Raw genomic sequence first — 19,073 nt, 5'->3', positions numbered from 1 at the left:
TGAATAGAGACACCTTTCTTTCTGGAAGTATGGCTGCTATGTTTTCTTTTCTGCCTTGTGATTTCCTTGGAGGCAAGCACATTACAGGTAACGTAGAATGACAATGGGATATACATGCTCAGTTTCTAATTTGTCAGTCGTCAGATGGTGGACTAGTTTTCACGTTAACTTTTATTAATCTAGTTATGATGCCATSAACTCTTTTCTAGGGATTAGTCCCCAGTTCAGATGCTCAGTAACATAAGTCTTTATTCTGTGTCCTGTGAGCTGGCTGATACCATATGGGAGACTCCTGAGCATTCTTTGGTGGCTGCTCTTTATCAAATGCTCACCCTCTCTCTCCTTGCTTTTGGGACTTGCCAAGGGAATTTTTATTATTGTCCTCTGTCCAAAGTACTCTATTTTCAGGGACTTTTTTTTTGAACGCTTTTAGTCAGAAAATGATATCTGGAAACATATAATCTATAACAGATCTCTTCTGCTGTATCATTTAGTTACTTTTTTATTTGTGAACTTTTGATCTTGAAGGTGAGGAGGTCTGTTTTTTATTACCTAAAATGTTGGTTGCAGTATTTTAACCATGTTCCTAAACTATATAGGAAAGTAAAACTTTTCAAGACTTCTATTTCCAAATATTGTGTTAGACCCTTTGGTTTCAACCTCAGGCTGTTCTTGTATACAAAATCCTTTACCTGGGCTCATATCTAGATGCCATTCATAAAGAATGAGTTTTGGATTTTCATTTGGAGAAAATGAACTCTGAAGATATATCTCACTTGGTTATTTGCAAATTCTGCTCATTCCTCGGCGTCTATCTCCTGTCAATTCTGTAATTTGCTATGCTAGTCACCATAGTATCACAGAACCTTCCAGCAGGGYATAAAGTTATTAATAACCTACCAAATTTTGCTTGTTCTCCCTTCCTCTTTGATTTGATTGTGTACAGTGAGCACACTGGTATGTGTGTTTACATTTGTTTTGTTTCTTCTTTAATTCATGTTCTTGTTTGGTAGCAATCAACAACAGCTCATTGAATCGGAAAGGAAAGTGGCTTTAATTCCTASGGGACTTCTTACCATTATCTTGTAATGGTCCTGTAAAAATGTTCTTTTGATACACAACTCCACAGGCTATATCATGGTTCTCTATACCTTGCACAGTTGCCAGTTGCTCTAAACCAGTTYATTAGTGTCTGCTAATTTTTTCCCTGAGTAATTTAGAGAACATACTTCTATGTTCAGGTATCACATTGGATGCTCTTTAGGGAAGTGGAGTATTTCATCAACTCAACTAGTTACTTCCATGTAGTCTTTCAGAACTTCTTTCTAGGCTTATTGCTTAATCCTATTTTGAGCCARTATATGAAAAAAGCAAAGCAAAAAAGACTAGAAAAAATAATTTCCACACAAGTTATTTCTGAAGCACTTGACTGTCTCGGCTTTTTAAAAAGAAAACCCTGAAATGCCTTCTATCCTAGAGAATCAGTTAATCTGACATTTGAGTGTTTGACAGAGATAGGCAGATTCGCATAAAAAAGGTTCATCCCCTTGCGACCTGCCTTCATTTTTCCTAACAGCAGAGTGGCTGCCCACCGGCTCTGATCAGACATTCATCTGAAACTTTTGACGGGAGTATGCTCGAGCTCCCCCTCCAGACATGTTTTTCCCTTATTTTGGTAAAGCAGTAGAAATACCGTTATTCCATGCAAGTTGGGAACTCCTTGAGAGATGCTCTGAGAATGCAGACTTGATGGCTTCTTTGTGGTGACCTTTTAGGATGTGAAGCATCTTTCCTGGGTAATGAGATGTAGTAGATTGTCTGTTTGTAGGTGTAGAGAGTTAACAGGCTCTATTGCTTATAGGCACAGAACAGTGTGTATAGCTTGAGAARGACACRTTCTGTTACTGTGGTGCCTTTGTACTTCCCACTTCCTCATAATTTATTGTTTGTGTGGMAAGTGCATAGCTTGTTCTTTAGCAGTCTTGTTTTYGGTTCTATGCACCCATTTTTGTTTCTTGATACTTGATGGCTTAACTTTACATGACCTTTTWCAGGCATGCCTATGTCTCTGTAAGCGATTGCAGAGGAGCTAACTGTAAATGTCAAACACCACTTCTGGCAACAGTGGGTAAAGCTTTCCTTTTCCTATTAAAGATGAGTATTGAAACATAAAACTGTTTTTCTGGGAATGCTTTGCCCAGTATCCCCTGTGCAGCAGGGTGCACAGTAACACAGCAAAGTTGCACTGAACTAGATTCACTGAATCAGAGACTTGAAGGAAAATCCCAGACAGCTCACAGGGAACCACAGCTGAGTTGAATGCCCATGGATGAACCTTGCAGAGCGCTGTCACTACACAGCAGTGCAGGGTTTGGTGTGCTCTGCTGCTGTCTTGTGTGAGTTCTCCTTGCGTTATTTGTGAAGCCACAGCAGAAACAGAACCTATCAGCGTTAAAGAGCACATTTGTGGGCTCCAGTGAATTTGCATTGAACCATCTCTTGAGATGCAACTCCTTTGTTCTGAACTAACTGTTTGCATTGGGCATAAACTGTTGGGTTTGGTTGTGGGAGCTGCAGGGRTGCCCTGGATAGGAAGAAGTAATGAACAACCCAGTGCTTGTCACAGCTGGCTCCAGCTGGCTCTGAAACAGATGAAAAACAACCCAATGCATGCCAAAATCAAAGCTAGTTGGAGGAGCACCTGGCACCTCTGCTCAAACATGTTTAAGAGTGGCAGCTGCTAGGGGCAGGAGGTACATGAGGAGACAGGAGGACACACAGAAGGAGACATGTGAGGAGATACCTAGAGAGATGCATTTGGGAAACGCATGGAAAGGGACTGGGGACATGCATGGGGGTGCTGCCTTGGAAGGAGAGGCACCATGCCGGAGGAGGCCTGCCTCTGAGGGACCACAGCTGCGGATGGCTTGTGCCAGAGCAGGAACATCCCTGAGGGACCACAGCCCATGGAGGACCTACACCGGAGCAGAGGAGCAGTAAGAAGGAAAGAGCCAGTGGTGGACAAGAGTGGGAAGCCAGAAGCAGCAGAAAGAAACCCTGAGGCAGTGACCCCAACCTCCTGTGCTGCCTGCTGCCTCATGAAAGGGATTAGGAGGATGCGAGTGTAATGTGCAGCAAAAATGAGGGAAACTGAAGCTAAGAAGGGGAAAGAAAGGTGTTTGTCTGAAGCTGAGCCTGGGGAAAGCTTTCCCTAAGTGTTTGTTTAATTCTTGGAGTTCTCATCTTTTCTCTTTTTTTTTCCCCTCTCAACACCTGAACCAGTAATTTAATTCATTGCTAATTAACATAAACTTTCAATTAAGTGAGATTCCCCTAGTTGAGATTATTTTGTCCCCAACGCTGCCCTGATTCACAAAGGCATTCCAGCACAGCCGTTACTGAGTGAAAGGAGCCAATGGAAATCGTAATGGTAGAAATACATGTGGTATTTAATAAATTTTCCCTTATGCTTCTTACGTCTTGTTATTGAGTAGATCATTTCCTCCTCCTGACAAAATGGAGGAAAGCATATAGCATTAGGCATGCTCTGTTTTCCACTTATGCAGTTTTTTTTTTTTTTCTCAAGATGGAACTAAGCAACACTGTTGAGCTTGCTTTACTTTATCCTTCATGTGAAAATTGAGTTTTCATACTTGATTACTAAAACATGACAGGAAAAAAAAATCTGAAGCATGTACCACCTGCTTTTCCTTTTATCTTGATTWATCCATTAACTTAAAGCCCTCCAAGACACAATTAACCCTTTTTTAATACCATGAGGCTTGAAATGATCATTAAAACTCATTAAAGCTGAGAAACTTATTTTCAAAGGCACTTTAATATTAAAATTTTCCTGATTTCTTTTCTTGTGGTTAGAGTGGAATACTTAAGATACAGCCAGCGTGGTTACAGTGTTAACTAGCTATTCAAGTAATTAACAATAATTGGTTGCTTAGCATTGCAGAACTACAATCTGCTTTAGCGACTTTGAAATAATTTTCTATAATGAATGTTGTCTTATGAGTGTGGGCTATTCTACTAATGATGTTGTCAGCAAGTCCTTTTTGTGCAGCAAGAAGAAAATTTAATTGAGGATAAAAAAACATTACTAGAAGGCTTAGGTGTTTTTCCTTGCCATGTTCTTTTGCATTATGGATTGTGCTGTTACGACAAGAAAGCACACACTTAGGTTTTCTAACTGATTGAATTACTCTTGTTTTTAATGTCTTTTAAAATGCACAGATATGCAGTCAATTGTATATTAACACTGACTTTGTTGCTGTTGCATAGGCATAAGTGAAGGCTGAATTTGGTCTCATTAAAGAAAGCTGTTTAGGGGGTTCTGTAAATTGCTTAGCCTACTGCAGGCTTTATATAAGCAATGGTCTTCGAGTTTAGTTGTTGATTAGCATAGAGAAGTCAGAAAAGCTTTCCAAGCTGATAAGCAGTGTTTTTTGAAAAACACAAGTCTTCACGGGATGGAAATGGTAGTGACTAATTGCTGCGAGCTTCAGAGGTTGGTGGTGACTTTAAAGCAATGAACTGCCTAGGTTTTTAGTTTATGACTGGAAATGCAGTAAAATCATGAAACACCATTAAACTGTTGACTGATTTGTATTGCTAATATTAGCAATGAAAAAGTGAGGGTTTACCAGTGTGATCATAGTATTTAGTATAAATTTAATTAGGTGCACTCAGTTAACAGATGTAATAGCATATTATGCAATTATAAGATTTTTATAATCTCAGTTTTATTGAAGCAGAATATTAATAGAGGAATTAATTTTGATAGCTTATTACTTCACAGAAGTGAGCATAGTGGATCTTCACGTGGGTCATTTGTTGCTTAACTTCTAATTTTGTCTTTAAGCTGCGACTAAAGGAGCACTGTGACAGAATGTGCTTTTGATTATTGTGAACCACATTTGGTAACTGAATTTACAATTAAAACTCGTTGTTGTATTTTCTAAAATGTGATTTTTGAAAACAATTGCTTTTCTTTCTTGAAAATAATGGACTATTTGGACTACTAGTGTTTTCAAAGCGCTAGTTCTTGTATTCTTATCTCCTTATCTTTCTTAAAAAATTTTAGATAATCAGCAGAATGGAATTTTCAGAAGTGCTTAGTATCAGCCTAATTCTATCCATAAGAAGCTAATAAAAAAAAAAAAAAAAAAAAAAAAGAGAGGACTTAAGACAGTCCTTAGAAGTCTCTATGTAGTTGCATGATAATAMTCTTACCTGCCTCCTCAGTGAAATAAAGGAGTTTGAAAATGGTACTTAAAATTTTAAAGTACAAGAGTAAAATATGTGATGATATCCTTTGTATAGACATCTCAAAGCCTGGTAATAGCCTATAAATGGGCAGCAATCTTCTAGGCTTCCTTTTATACTTTGGAAAGCAAAATCTTATAGTGGTGAAAATCTTGGAAGAAAAAAGTGTTAATGAGAAAGTGAATCCAGATATGTCCATACACATAGATAGGAGGGAAATATAAAAGTGAAAATGTAACATGAATTGTTGAGAACAATTTAGACATTTCAGGAAGTAATACAAGTCATATGAGGATGCTTTACTACTGATTTCTGCTTCATTAATAAAATACCTTTTTTCCAATTACCATGCAGCTATTTCAAACCCATATTTACAGCTTAGCAGATATGAATTTGGAATGCAAAGTTATCTCAAAAAAAATTTTTTTTGCCATGATTATTTTCAGTACATTGGAAACAAATAAGGGGATTCTTTTCTAATTAAAAATATTCTTATCCTTCTTTTTAAGGTGTGGGATGCTGTAGATACAGGCTGCTGTTTAAAAACATATTCCTGTCACTACTGCGCTGTCCGAGCTGCCCAGTGGTCGTCTTGTGGAAAAAGAATTCTCAGTGGGGGCTTTGATTCCATGCTTCATTTAACAGATGTTGAAACAGGTAACGATCGYGTAAGAATATATTTTAGCCCTGTTTGTGATGTTTTTTGAATACAGATACCTTTATTTTCAGAAGAAAATATAAGGTTAACAAGCTCCAAAGTTAAGTTATCCACAAATCAAAGTCAGAAGTCTTGAAATATGTCCTCACTAAAAAATAACATGGCAAATTTAGGATAGTTTAAGGTATTGAAGAAGTACAGAATATCTTTACGTTTCTTATCACATGCAACTGTCTGACGTTGCTCAAATGAATAGTCTGAAACAAAATCTTGCATATTTATTTGCCAAACACTGTCATGAACATTCATTAAAGTGTTTGAAGAGTGTCTTAAGGTTTTCTTCAGTAACAGTTATACATAAGGTTAATTTAAATGTAGACTTGTATTTTGTCCATTCATTACGTTTTAAATGAATTTCTTTTGCTGAATAGGAGATTAATTAAGAGTACAGAAACTTAAATTTTGTTGAGAYTGAATTTGTGTTGTTTTATTGTAATCTTGGATTTGGAATTTGATTGTTGTGTCCTTAGCACTTCCTAGATGTTGTCTTGTCTTGTGTCTGCTTAACAAACCAAAGTAATTCTATCAGCTATATTTCTCCTATCTTTTATGTATGTTATCAGCATTGATACAGTAACATTCATTGGGGTTGTATGTAATAGATCATATCTCTGTGTGTATAAATGGAGGATAAGGCCTAAAATTGTCAACTCAAGAGATGCAATCGTATTTTTTGTACTTAATTTATTTTTAAATTTCTAACTCCTGCAAATGTGCAGTTTTGTATGTTAAAAAAAAAAAGAAAGAAAAAAAAAGAAGGTGAAATAATTATGTACAAAAACTAAAAGTATTTTTTTGTCTAGGAGCGCTTTCTATTATGTAAAATAAAGAACTGTTATATGTAAGTATCTGGAGAGCCCCGTCAAATTAACGGGAAATTTGTGAATGTTGTTTGCACCAAAAGCAAGTTCTTTTCATGTTCTAGGAACTGATTCTTTCTTCAATTTTTGTCATGCCATAAGACTTTGAATTCAAAGATGGCTGCAAGGGAGCTGTTGTGAGTAGAGAATGTGAAACATGTGGCACCAGTGATGGAATATTGATATTCTTGGAATATTCTGGCTTTATAACAATGAAAGAAGCTTAGGTATCCATCATATACCATAGGTTATGGCATATAACTAATGTTACTGTATCAAGACATTAATTGTATAGTCTTTTTATTGTTTATTTTCAGTCTCATTGCAGCAATCTTCTCATTTTCATATAAAACAAGGTCTTTCTAATCCAAATTAATTTAATTTTGAGTGCAGTGCTCACAAATTATAAACAGAAGGGTTATTATCATTAGTGGGATTTATAACAGTAGAATACGTTTTTTATGTCCAAGTTGTTTGAATAGACTCTCAGTGTATGTAGAGAAAATCTCATTTTATAAAATTCTAGAACAAATTACAAAGATACAGAATTCCATTCATATATTTTAATTTTGGAAACATCTTCGAGTAACATATTTAGTAATGGAATAGCCTTTTGGATTAGGTTACTTTTAGTGTTTCATTTGCTAGCCTAGCATTTCAGGCAATGGCAACGGGATATGTAAAAATTTATCTACCAAGTCTGATATTTGAGTTATCTAGTATTCCTAAGTGCTTAAAACTGTAGGTGTAAGGGCAAAATGAATACTTAAGAATTCTTGAGAGTACTAGATATTCATTATTACCTTATTTCAAGAGCACAGGATTTCTTGAAGGTCCTGTGAAATGTGGYGGTAATGTTGAGATTTGGACCAGACTTTCAGTGTTACAAACTTGATCTAGAAAAGTGTGATAAGAATGATGGAAATTTTATTCTAATTTCATGCACATTGAGTTCAGTTTCTACTTTTTTCCCCTGTTTTTTCCTTCTTCCCTTTTTCCTCAGTTGCTCTGTTTTTCACACAATTCATTCARTTTTTTCAGAGAAACAGGGCAAGCAGTTTGCCTCTGGAATCCAAATCAAGCTGTTATAAAAAACTTAATTTCCATTTGAAAAACACTAAGGCAGCTATAAGATTTTGATTTACGTTAGTTCATAGAATCATTCATTCCTCCTCACTAGTCATCAGTGCTGAGATGACTTCTTCTTTGATTAACTTCAGATAGATGTTAGAAGTGTTTCTTCTCAAAGGGAAGAGACTTTTTGGTCTTTGGCCTTAATTACTTTTCATTGCTAGAATGAACTAACTGCCACTGTGTTTAAATGCAGTAAGTGCATGCTGATGGGATTTTATAAATAATAATACTGTCTTCGGTGAATACTTTGGGTCTCTACTTGTCTGTTACTCTTAYTCTGGTTCAAAATTTTTCTAGTTGTGTTTACTGAATTCTAATCTTTCTCATCCTTGTTTTCAGTGTAGTTCTTATGTTACATCTGCGTTGTAGCAGTAGTTACATCTCATCTACCAAAATAAGCCTAATAGTCTTAGGGGAATTGCTTTGAAAAGTTTCAGAATCATTGCAAATATGRTTTAGTACAGGCAACATTGTTTAACTGTTGAGTTTTTTTGTGTTGTTTTGAGTTGTTTTTCTGTTAGGAACATAGCTGTTGCCTTATTAAATCAAAATTATAGTTTAGCTGATTGTTTGTTCTGTCTGATGACAGCTAGTTACAAGATTCTTCAAAAAAATGTGCGAGCTTTGTTGTAATAACAAACAGTGCTAGAATAAATTCTCCATGGAATTTTATTCCAAAGAATGAACTTAAGCATAGGTATCTCTCTTCCTAGGGTATTACCTTGTCTTGAAGATTTTTTTTTATTTTTAACTCTTAATGATTTGAATGATAAAAAGTCTCCRTTGACTTTAGTGGGAATTTAGGGGCATCATATATATCTAGACAGCTTTAGCTCACTTAAAAGTAAACTGAACTTCACCCTTCATCTCTTTGTGTGCAGCCTGCCACTACTGATGGATCCAAAATTCTTTCTTTCTTCAAAGTGATACTAACAGGTTTGTATAGTTAGTATAGTGAGAATGACAAAATCCTGAAGACATGTTTAACAGTAGGTGGTGGGTATGGCTAGGGTCAGAGTCATATATTCATTTTCTTCTAACAAGATAGTCTTAGATTAAACTATAGGTTTAGGTCAGTTGGTTAGAGCATGGTGCTAATAATGCCAAGGTTGTGGGTTCAATCCCCATATGGGCCACTCATTTAAGGGTTGGACTAGATGATCTGCAGATGTCCCTTCCAACCTAACCGCTTTGACGATTCTATGATTCTATATCAGAAGCAAACACTGAAATCTCATCATTAGTCAGCAAAAACAGTTTGGTGTGTTTTTCAGATTTGAACTTGTTGGCAGAGAAATCCTGATACAAAGGTAGAAGACACACCCGTGAAAGCCTATGGTTTTATACAATCAAACCTTTTTCCCCTTGTCCTATTTATTTAATGAAAGTTCTGGATGGCCAAGAGATGGAAGATACTACAGGCTGGAAAAATGGGCTGGCGAGAACCTCGTGAAGTTCATCAAGAGCAAATGTGAAGTCCTGCATCTGGATGGAATAACTCTGTGTAACAGGACAGGCTGGGGCCAAATTGGCTAGAAAGCAGCTTTGCAGAAAAACATGTGAGGATCCCAGTGTTAAATATGAATCGGTAGTGTGCTCTTGCAGCTAAGAAGGCCAGCTGCATCCTGATCTGTGTTRGGGAGTGTGTAGCCAGTATACGGAAAAGACAGAGCCAGGTTTTTCCTCAGAGATGCACAGTGAAAGGGTGAGAAGCAGCAAATGCAGCTCAGAACACGGGAGACTTTGGCTCAGCTTCAGGGTGATCAAACACTGAAATAGGCTGTCTGGAGAGACTGGAGTCTCCGTACTTGGAGGTTTTCAGAACTTAAGTGAACAGGCCCCTGAGCAACCTGCTTTAACTGGACCTGCTTTGAGTTAGGGGGCTGGACTACATGACCTCTAGAGGTCCTTTCCAACCTACCTGATTCTGTGATGCTATAGCAAAGAACATGGAAAGAAAACTCGAACAATTGAGGTAGAAGGAATTAAATTGCCCTGGTTTATTTATATTATATATATATATATATATATAATTAAAGAAATGGTAGTCCTACAAATACACTATTATTGTCATTAATGTAATTGTATTCATTCAAGTAAAAGTTTGAGCGCGCGAACATAATACTCATCTCAGGAGAGCTGCATCTTTCTTTTCCTATTCCCCCCTGCCAAGATATTAAATGACACCGCAGAAAAAAGAGTGAATTGGTGTGTGTGTGTGTGTGTGTGTGTTCATATATATATATATATATATATATTTTTTTTTTTTTCCTTTTGGGTTCACACAGGTGTCTTTGAAGTGAGGTCACCAGGTTCCTAGTAATAGAGGTTTATTCAAGTGTCTCTTGCCAAAAAAACCCCTCTTTTAGTAGTTTTAAGTAACATACTGCACATAATTTAGTGGTCATGTTCCATTAGGTGTGAGGTAACAGCATTTTATTATTTTTTATATTCTTGGATATAAAGTCCTTGCAATAAGAAGAAAGAATATGTTTATTTTGGAGATGTTTTCAAGGGTAAATATTAAAATGATTTCATATTTTAAGTGCCTCATCAGACAGACTTGTAACTATAAGGGAAAACAAAATTAGGAAATGCATGTAGCCAGTATAACTTCAATTCTTGGAAAAATAATGAAACAATTTGTAAGCACAGCAAGAGTAAAAAAGAGATAAGTAACAGTCAACATGAATTTGTTAAGAACAAATCACGTCTGATCGATCTAATTTTCTTCTCTCACTGTTGTGCTTGAGAGAGCAGCAGACATCATAGATTGTGACTGTAATGGGCCTTTTTTTTCTATATATAGTCTTATGTCTTTTTGTGTAAATGAAGTAGAGAAACTTGGTCTACTTTGCAAGACAAATGCAGAAATAGTTAAAAAAAAAAAAAAAAAAACTGTTCACAGTATCAGAAGTTTACTCTCATGTTGTGTCTTAGACTTCACCTTTCTTTATAGCTTAGTGTAAGGCAGTGAATGTTTTTGGATTACTCAGGTAGGAGTGTGAACCTGAGGACCACTAAACACAGTTGCAGAAGCATGCTGTGCTCAGTGTTCTGTGGAAAAAATCACAATGTTAAATAGCCTTTAAAATATCTGATTTCATAGTTGAGCAGTTTCACAGTAGGCTGCAGAGTAAAATGAGCAGAAACATATGTTCAAGGTCTCTTTAAAGAYTTTTTTCACACTGTGTGTGTTACTGGTGGGCCTTTAATGAATGAAGAATTGAATTAAAGCACCTTAAGAGTATAAAACACACTGTAAAGATGTAGTAGATATTGTTATCMAAATTGTGGAAATGAAAGATTGAAAGAAATATTTGCTTTCTGCTTTGGAATAGCAACCTTTCACACARCAAAATGGTCCGTGGCATGGATTTTTCCTCAATTAGCTAAACAGATTTTCAGAAAACAAATTTCCACAGCCTGTGAGTTGACTGAATCTTTATTATGCCACTTTTAGGAACTAAGATACAGTAAATATGTATACAATAAATGTACAAGCTTATTCAATAAAATCTGTTGTATCCTATTATGGATAAGGGAAGCTTCAACTTAAAAAAACCAACCAACCAACCAACCAAACAAAAAAAAACCTCTTCCAATATATAAAATCAGACTCTAAAAGGTTGAGTATGTATCTAGTATTAATAAGCCAAATAACTGTGGGAAAAAGTATATGTAGCTCTGGACGGGGAATGATAGAAACATGGAGCAGGATCTTGAGAAAACACTGAAACTGGATTTCTCAAACTGTGGGGCTAAGTCCCATCACAGCAGTCKCAAGTGCAGTGTGAAAAGCAACAAATTGTATTCATAGTAGTAAAACACAATAAATGAAATTGGAACAAAAGAAACTGCTAAAACTTGAATTTCACTATTTCATAATATTGAATTACGCAAACTATTCTGCTACACATCATCTTCCAAAATGATCTGATCCATCCCTTGATGAATATTTTTAACCAGTTTATTGAAGTTCTGAAAAATTTCCAGGTGCAGACATTTCTTACGTGTATACAGAATGCATCTTGCCTGTTTAGCCCTGCAATCCTAATACTTAAAAGGGAAGAGTTTAAGAAATGTGGTTATGTGCATGTTAGGAAAGGCCATTTTGCTTTTGATCATAGCAGGGAATTTGGTCCAGGCATGTTTGTATGACAAGCCATCTGGTTAGATTCTGCATACTGTATAATTTTTGTTCTAATATTAGGAAAGTTTTATTAGTGTACTCTTGTGATTCTCCCTTTTGGAGTATTTTATCCACTGCTTCTCTGCTACCATGTTTTCTTTCTACATTCTAGTCTTTTTCTTTTCTGTGACATGACAGTGAAATAAAGTTTATGTATACATCTAGCAATGCCAAAGTCTTCAGAATGCTGTTTGCTGATCTTTCCAAAACAAAGGTTGGATTGAGTTTCGCTTTGGGGAGAGAAGGAATAATAAGAGAGAGTGTTTAATTTTGAAGTATTAATTGAAGAACCTGAGTTTTTAAGATTAACGTGTCATGACTGTTCCTCAGACCAGCCAAATACCTTGCATGGTTAATATACACATCGAACAGTAAGGTACCAGCTTAGCTTAGGAAAAGGAAGMAAGTTAAAGATTACACAAGTAAATTAGATGCTCCAATTGTTTCCTCTAATATTTATTAATAAAATGTATGCAATGACCTACAATAATATCAGTGCCATTAGTGACTGTCACCAAGAGCTTTTGGATAAATAACAGACTCTAGAAGAAAAGAAAAGGGCCAACAGTGCGTATATCTGTCTTTAAGATATGGGGTGATGAAGTAGGGAATTAGAATTTTAGCTTCTGGAAAAATATTCAGTGAATGATCAGATCATTTGGAAGTAGAGGATGAGATGGGAAGATGAATTAATAACAAATTATGTTAAATCCATCTTTATTTCTGTGGAATGGTAACAGATTTTACAGTTAGTAGAGGACATGCATCTTGAATTTAGTGCATGTCTYTTTTTGGTCATGTCTTATGTGACTTTCTAATGCCTTAGGCTACAGAAACATGGTCTAGATTATCTGTTGGGAGCACAGTGGGAGGAAAATGTGTGCTCTGGAGGCGGGGAAAAATACAATGTCTTGCTATGGAGATAAAAACAGATCTCAGTAAAGTCAGCTAACTAGTTGATGTGTATCAGAAGGTTAGAAAATGAGTTTCACTAGATCGCTTATGTATATATCTAATGTCATCTGGGCAGTAAACTTTATGGAGATTTGCGATTGCTCGATTTGATGCTGTATGTCCTTTATGAAGCCAGCTGACAGGGTTAGCACAGGTAGGTTGCAGTTTTTCTAATTTCTGGCTATAGTGCAGTAAAAGCATCTTGATTATACTCCCGGAGTTTTTATTACACTAGGTACTAGCAGGTACCAAGTTCCTTCGAAGCAAATTGCTATTAAACTGACTGGTGAGCGTCCATGTGGAAATTCAGTATTTTCTCAAGCACTCTGGATGATGGGGCAAGGTGTGTTTATGTGGCTTTTTAAAGYCTGCAAATGTTGCCTGGTAGTGGCATAAATGCAAGCAATCTCTTGGTGCTCCTACTCCTTGTGACGCTAATATTTTCTTCCTTTTCTATTTTATTTATTTATTATTAATATTTTTTACAGTCATCAAGATACTGAAAGCTCCCATGAGGAGAGAGCATATTGCATATGAGGCAGCAGAGGGCTGCCTTGTTACTTCTCATTTCTCTTTTTGGGGGAGGAACTTCACAGACTGAATTGTCTTTCCTGCAGTGTTGACAGAGACCCTTTAGGTCTTGCATGGATCATTGAGAGGAATCCATAAAAAACTACAAAAGCTGATGTTTGTGTAGAATTGCAGTCTTCCCCCCTCCCCCCCCACACGCTCTACCCTCCCTGCAGTCTATTTCTCCCTGTCCCTCCTAGCTCAAAGAGAACATACAATGTAAAGAAASTTTTACTTCAAAATGAGTAAATAAATAGTATGGCAAGTCTTAATCTCTTGACTGTGTAAGTTGAGTTCAGCAAATAGAGAAAATGGAACTGAAAATGAAATCAAATAAATCAGTTCCAAATGGTGAAACTAACATGGAAAATATAAATGAGAAGTTTTGCTATTCTTCACCTAATGATCAGCATTTATACACATCACTAACTTTTTATTTTTATTTTTTTTTTTTTTTTAGCACAAAGTATTGCTGTGTGTTTAAGAAAACTTATCTTAAGGCAACTTCTGTTTGCTGAAGATCTAGCTTGATGACTATTTTAAGTTTTTGACTTTTCAGCACCTTCACTGTGGCTTACACAGTCACTTTAATGTAGATTTTTACAGATATGTAAAATATAAAATGTAATTGAAATTATAAAGCCAAAAAATRTTTTATTTCAGCCCATGCTCTATTTTAAAATGATATTTCAGTAAATGTACATTAATATTATGAATTTTTTAGGATAAAAGCAGYGAACTGTGGAAAAATCTTATAAATTAATCTAGCTTAATTACATTGCCTTTGAAAGTGTCTACAAGCCAACTGATAYTAACCAAAGGATCCTGCGAAGATTAGTGTACACAATTAGATGTTGAGAATAGTGTAGCCATGGGAACAGCCATTGCCTTGGTATGATGGTATGCAAATTATTTCCCACTTTGAAGRTGAAGTTTCCTCTCTTACTTCACAGAAGTATAACTAAACTCAAGAGCGRAGTGTAGCTTGGGATGTAGGATTTCTATACAGACAGTAGTTGTCTTCTTGAGCTGTTATTTTTATCCTACTGAAAGAAAAACTACAGCCTCTCTATAGAGAAACATTCAGTTGGATTTGTAGATCTAGCTCGGCATGTCAGCTGCCCTGGGACCTCCGTGGAGCTCCTCTCCTTAGCGTGCCAATCCACTTTGTGCTCTCGTAGGGTGGTGTAGAAGCCCATAAGCAGAACGAATTGAATGTGGATGGAAATCAGTGAGCTCAAGGCTCATAGWTTTTCAGTAAGTCTAAGTAGTCCCAGATACTTGAAATGTGCTAATGTAAACGTACTCGACTTTGCCTAAGTATTTTTGCAACTGGATTAAAATGAATAAAATATTTCAATTTATACACATTTTTTTTCATCTTCACTTCTCATTTTCTTTTAGGGAAGCAGATATTTAGCAGCAAAAATGAATTTAGGATCAGCACACTGAAGTTCTACCCTACAGATTCAAATATTTTCATTTGCGGAGGGTTCAGCCCWGAAGTTAAAGCCTGGGATATAAGGAATTGTAAGGTAATTGAAATCTCTTTTTATTCCCCACACCCCCCACCCCTTTGCTTTTTTTAGTTTATTTAATGTGCATTAATTCAAGGGAGTGATGAAGGACCCTTTTGGGGAATAGGAGGTAAAATAGTAATTATGCTTGCCAAGTGCTTAAATGTGAGCAGTAAGTCAGGGCTCCACTTGTGGTCATTGTAGAGCAAAACAGTTTTAAAAGCTGTTTCTGTTTTTTTTTTTTTTTTTTTTTTTTTTTTTTTTTGTGTTTTTTTTTTTTTTGTAAACTTTTAGGTAGGGTATTATGCAAAGGTTCTGAGGGCTCTGCTACTGAAGAATGATGTCATTTCATCATTAAATATTAGAGATTAAATGTTTAAAAAGTAACATGACCCAGAATTTTCTGGTAGAATTTTAAAACTGTATTTGGAAGCAATTGTTGTTCTAAAAATAATCTTACACCTCAAAAATTGCCAATTCACATTCAGCTTGGCATCTTTGACTAATATGTTACTGTTTTTTGTATTAGTATCATATATTCAATTTTTAGCACTTAGGATGTTTCCTAAGTAACAGTATAGTAGTAGGTATGGTGTTCTTTGGATTAGATGTTATCCTGAAGTATCTTGCATTTGCCATTGATAGTGTTGCATGTATTGACACGAACCACTAACCTTTCTGAAGTATGRAGAGAAACATTGTACAGAACAAATATCAATATTTTTGGCTTCTATAAATATGAGTAATATATAGTTGAAATATAGCCAATAGCTCATTTCAGAATTATATAAAAAAAAATCATTCACAGAGAAAAATAATCAGTGGAGACATTTCAAATATGAGGATTCTAACAGGAGAGATCTGAAGTAGTTACRGGAATCACTTTATTACAGAACTACAGTGTTCTTAAGTAATCAGCAATCTGTTTTTTTGTGCTGCAATTGCTCCTTTAGATTTGTCACTGATGTTTGACAAAAGAATTTCATTCAGTCCGAGTACTGAGATTGYTTAGTAAGTGTGCAGGATCTGTACCTTTAGGCTTCCCTCACTTTGAGGGCTTAAAGGAGCAGCAGGAGTGAGTACACACCTAGAGTGCCAAGTCTAAGACTACTTTAAATTAAATGCATTGTGAGTTTTGGAGTTACAGTGCTAGCATGAAAAACTGTATGGAAAGTAGAATTAAAGCAATGGATTTTATTCCCGTTCATCATGCTTTTATGATTGGTTTTCATTGTTAAGTATGTAAAGAGATGCTCAAAACAGTTCTGTTAGGGAAGATAATTCTAGTTTTAGATCTCAAAAGAGTCAATACTTCAGATGAAAACCTATATAACTTTTTAAAAAATTTCTGAGACTTTTTATGGGAAAGTTTTCCTCTCCCTGCCCCTCTCYGCCCCTCTCCCAGCATTGTAGTGGTATATTCTGATGTTCTCCCTAAGTGATTTTAGTATACTGTCTCTAGAACTCTAGAGTCAGGAGTTGATGGAACATGGAAATATGTATCACACAAATGGAAAATACCAGTTCATAGGGCATTCAGTGAGTATGATCACAGGTCACCATGTGAATTTACTGTAGAACAAAAACTATTTTTTTTTCTGCTGGTGAAGACGGGGGGAGCAGAGGGAATAAAGACTAATGAAGGTCTTTTTTCCTGAATAGCAGGGCTAGTGATTCCATAGCATGCAAATAAGGTAGGGAATATAATTTTTCTTTCTTGAAGCTCTAAAAGCAGACCTAATTGTTGGCAGGAGATGCCATCTGTAACTATATACTTAACTGTCCTTTTTAATGTAAAGGACCCATTTGTATCTCATGTTATGCTGAACTTCTTTTAAAAAGTATTTCAGGAGCTAAATAGGAAAATGGGAATAAATTTTACCTAAAGGAAGATTGTTGATCATAATGTCAAATTTGAGATAACTGATCCTAGTCAAGAATAAGATGGCAGAAGTAGGGGACAGAATGTTCTTTCTGACCTGCTGCAGTAAGCTTTCTCATGAATGATACTGTGAATCAAAGGGTTAAATAACAGATTTGACTGCTTGTGCTAAATAAACTGTTTGAGTCACCTCCCGAGTCTGCTACTCTCCTTTTTCAGGTATCTGTGCCAATGCCTGGTGTTTTGGTTTTGTCTTGGAATGGTGTTATGGTTGTACCAAGAGAAATAACCTGAAAGCACAGTTGTTCTTGACTTCTCCCTTTCTATTTGTGAAACTTCAGCATTTCAGTACTGTTTTCCCTTGGTACCAGACAAGGTATCAAGCAATACTCTATTCCAAGCAAAGAAGACACTRAATRTGTCCATCACTTGAGGAAGGCAGTTCCTTCCCTTGTTAGACTAGTTCCTTGGCCCAACCACAGCCAAAATTGATTTGTCTGACTAATTTACTTGTAATTCAGGCCTATGGAACCATAGTTTCACAAAATGGTTCCTTAGGAAAGTGAACAGATATTGGACAGCATGTGCTTTGTAGCCTGGAAAGGGCATGCAGACCAATGTGTGCATCCTRTACTGTAACTGCCAAATATTGGCAACCAGTTTAGCTTGCTGCACTACAGAAGATACCTCCTGCAGAAATGTGTGCATGTCCTTGCTACAAGACTGGAGCATATTGATTGACAAGGGGCATTTTCATAGTCTTGGGAAAGCCTTCTCAGATAAACTATTTTTGAAAAGCAGAAGTGAAATGCCTTCATATGCCTCACTGATCAGCATTACTGGAACAGGGAGAAGGCAAGTAGATAGGGTATAGCACACAGTTTGCATGAGACGTTACAGCAGTAAGGAGCAGGCACATGAAGTGAGAGGGAGGTTGCAGTAGAAGATAAAGAAATAAGGAAAAATGTAAAATTGGTAAAGTATTTTCGTTTATAAAAGGCACTGTTATAAGGCGGCACAGGAACAAACAGATACTGATAACTGTAGACTTTAATAGGTCACTCATTCGTATCTTCTGTAATTCTGTTAAAACTTAGTCTTGCTTGATATGATCTGATATAATTTAATCCTATTTTTTTGTGTGTAAACTACATGTCTAGCAAAATTACACTGAGAAAACTGCAGTTCTCCATACTTTATCATTGCATGGTAATAAGAAATGAGTTATGACTGGAATCACCCTGTTGCAGGAATGACATAGAAGCTGCAGGTGAATCTGCATGCAGACCCACTAGTGAACACTTTGGCAACATCCCTAATTCATTTCCAGAGGACAAACAGACATTGTAAAAGCTATTTATGTTTATATAGGCTTGTAGAAGTGAAATGTGAATACTTACCACATTATTAGTTTAACTATACATTCACTCTAAAACAGCACTTAGGTTTTCTACCAATTAGAGATTTTACCTTTAAGTCAAACAGTACTTTATTGTAACTTATGCTTTGCTGCTCAACTGCTTTTTATTTTCTCCTCTTTACTTACTGATCTGGGCATGGTGCTTCTTTCTAATGGGTGCAATGAGGTATTTGTCATTCCATGGGCCATCCCATGTCCTCATTTTAATATTATTGCCTAGGTAGAGGGTACTCGGAATCATGGCATTATGAAGTTTTTAGTTTGGACTCAGAGTACGGCTGTTATGATATATCTGAATACATGTTCTGAATCCTTTGATCTCATTTAATGATGTGATTTCTTAGTAGGCAGCACTTTCTGTGGCTAAATTTGATATATAGCAAAATTTAGACTAGCAGAATAATACATTTTTATCTCAATAATTGGCCATACACTCTTTTTTGCAATGCTGAGGTTCCATCCTTTTGACCTAGCTTAAAGAACTGTTGAATGATGAAGAATGAAACTGCTTGTTGTTTGTGAGCTAGTCCGCAGCACACTGCTGTCCTTGGA

The 19,073-nt window shown here is 36.1% G+C and overlaps 2 protein-coding genes across 2 annotated transcripts in view; both read left to right on the top strand.

Annotated features, from left to right (window-relative positions):
- Positions 1 to 19,073, top strand: part of SLC25A47 (solute carrier family 25 member 47) — a 209,402-nt gene that overhangs the window by 70,963 nt on the left and 119,366 nt on the right. The gene's annotated exons all lie outside the window — the stretch shown is intronic.
- The window catches only part of WDR25 (WD repeat domain 25), a 59,948-nt gene that overhangs the window by 29,199 nt on the left and 11,676 nt on the right, over positions 1 to 19,073 (top strand). Inside the window, exons 2-3 of the mRNA XM_085317440.1 lie at positions 5,784 to 5,931; positions 15,107 to 15,237. Of these exons, the coding sequence (XP_085173566.1) occupies positions 5,784 to 5,931; positions 15,107 to 15,237 (279 nt within the window). The remainder of the gene's footprint in view (positions 1 to 5,783; positions 5,932 to 15,106; positions 15,238 to 19,073) is intronic.

Source organism: Rhea americana, unplaced genomic scaffold (assembly GCF_003343005.1).
Source record: "Rhea americana isolate MKP2758 unplaced genomic scaffold, rheAme1 scaffold_5, whole genome shotgun sequence".
NCBI lineage: Eukaryota > Metazoa > Chordata > Aves > Rheiformes > Rheidae > Rhea > Rhea americana.
The sequence above is the reverse complement of the archived record's forward strand: the minus strand, read 5'-3'. Positions and strand labels throughout refer to the sequence as shown.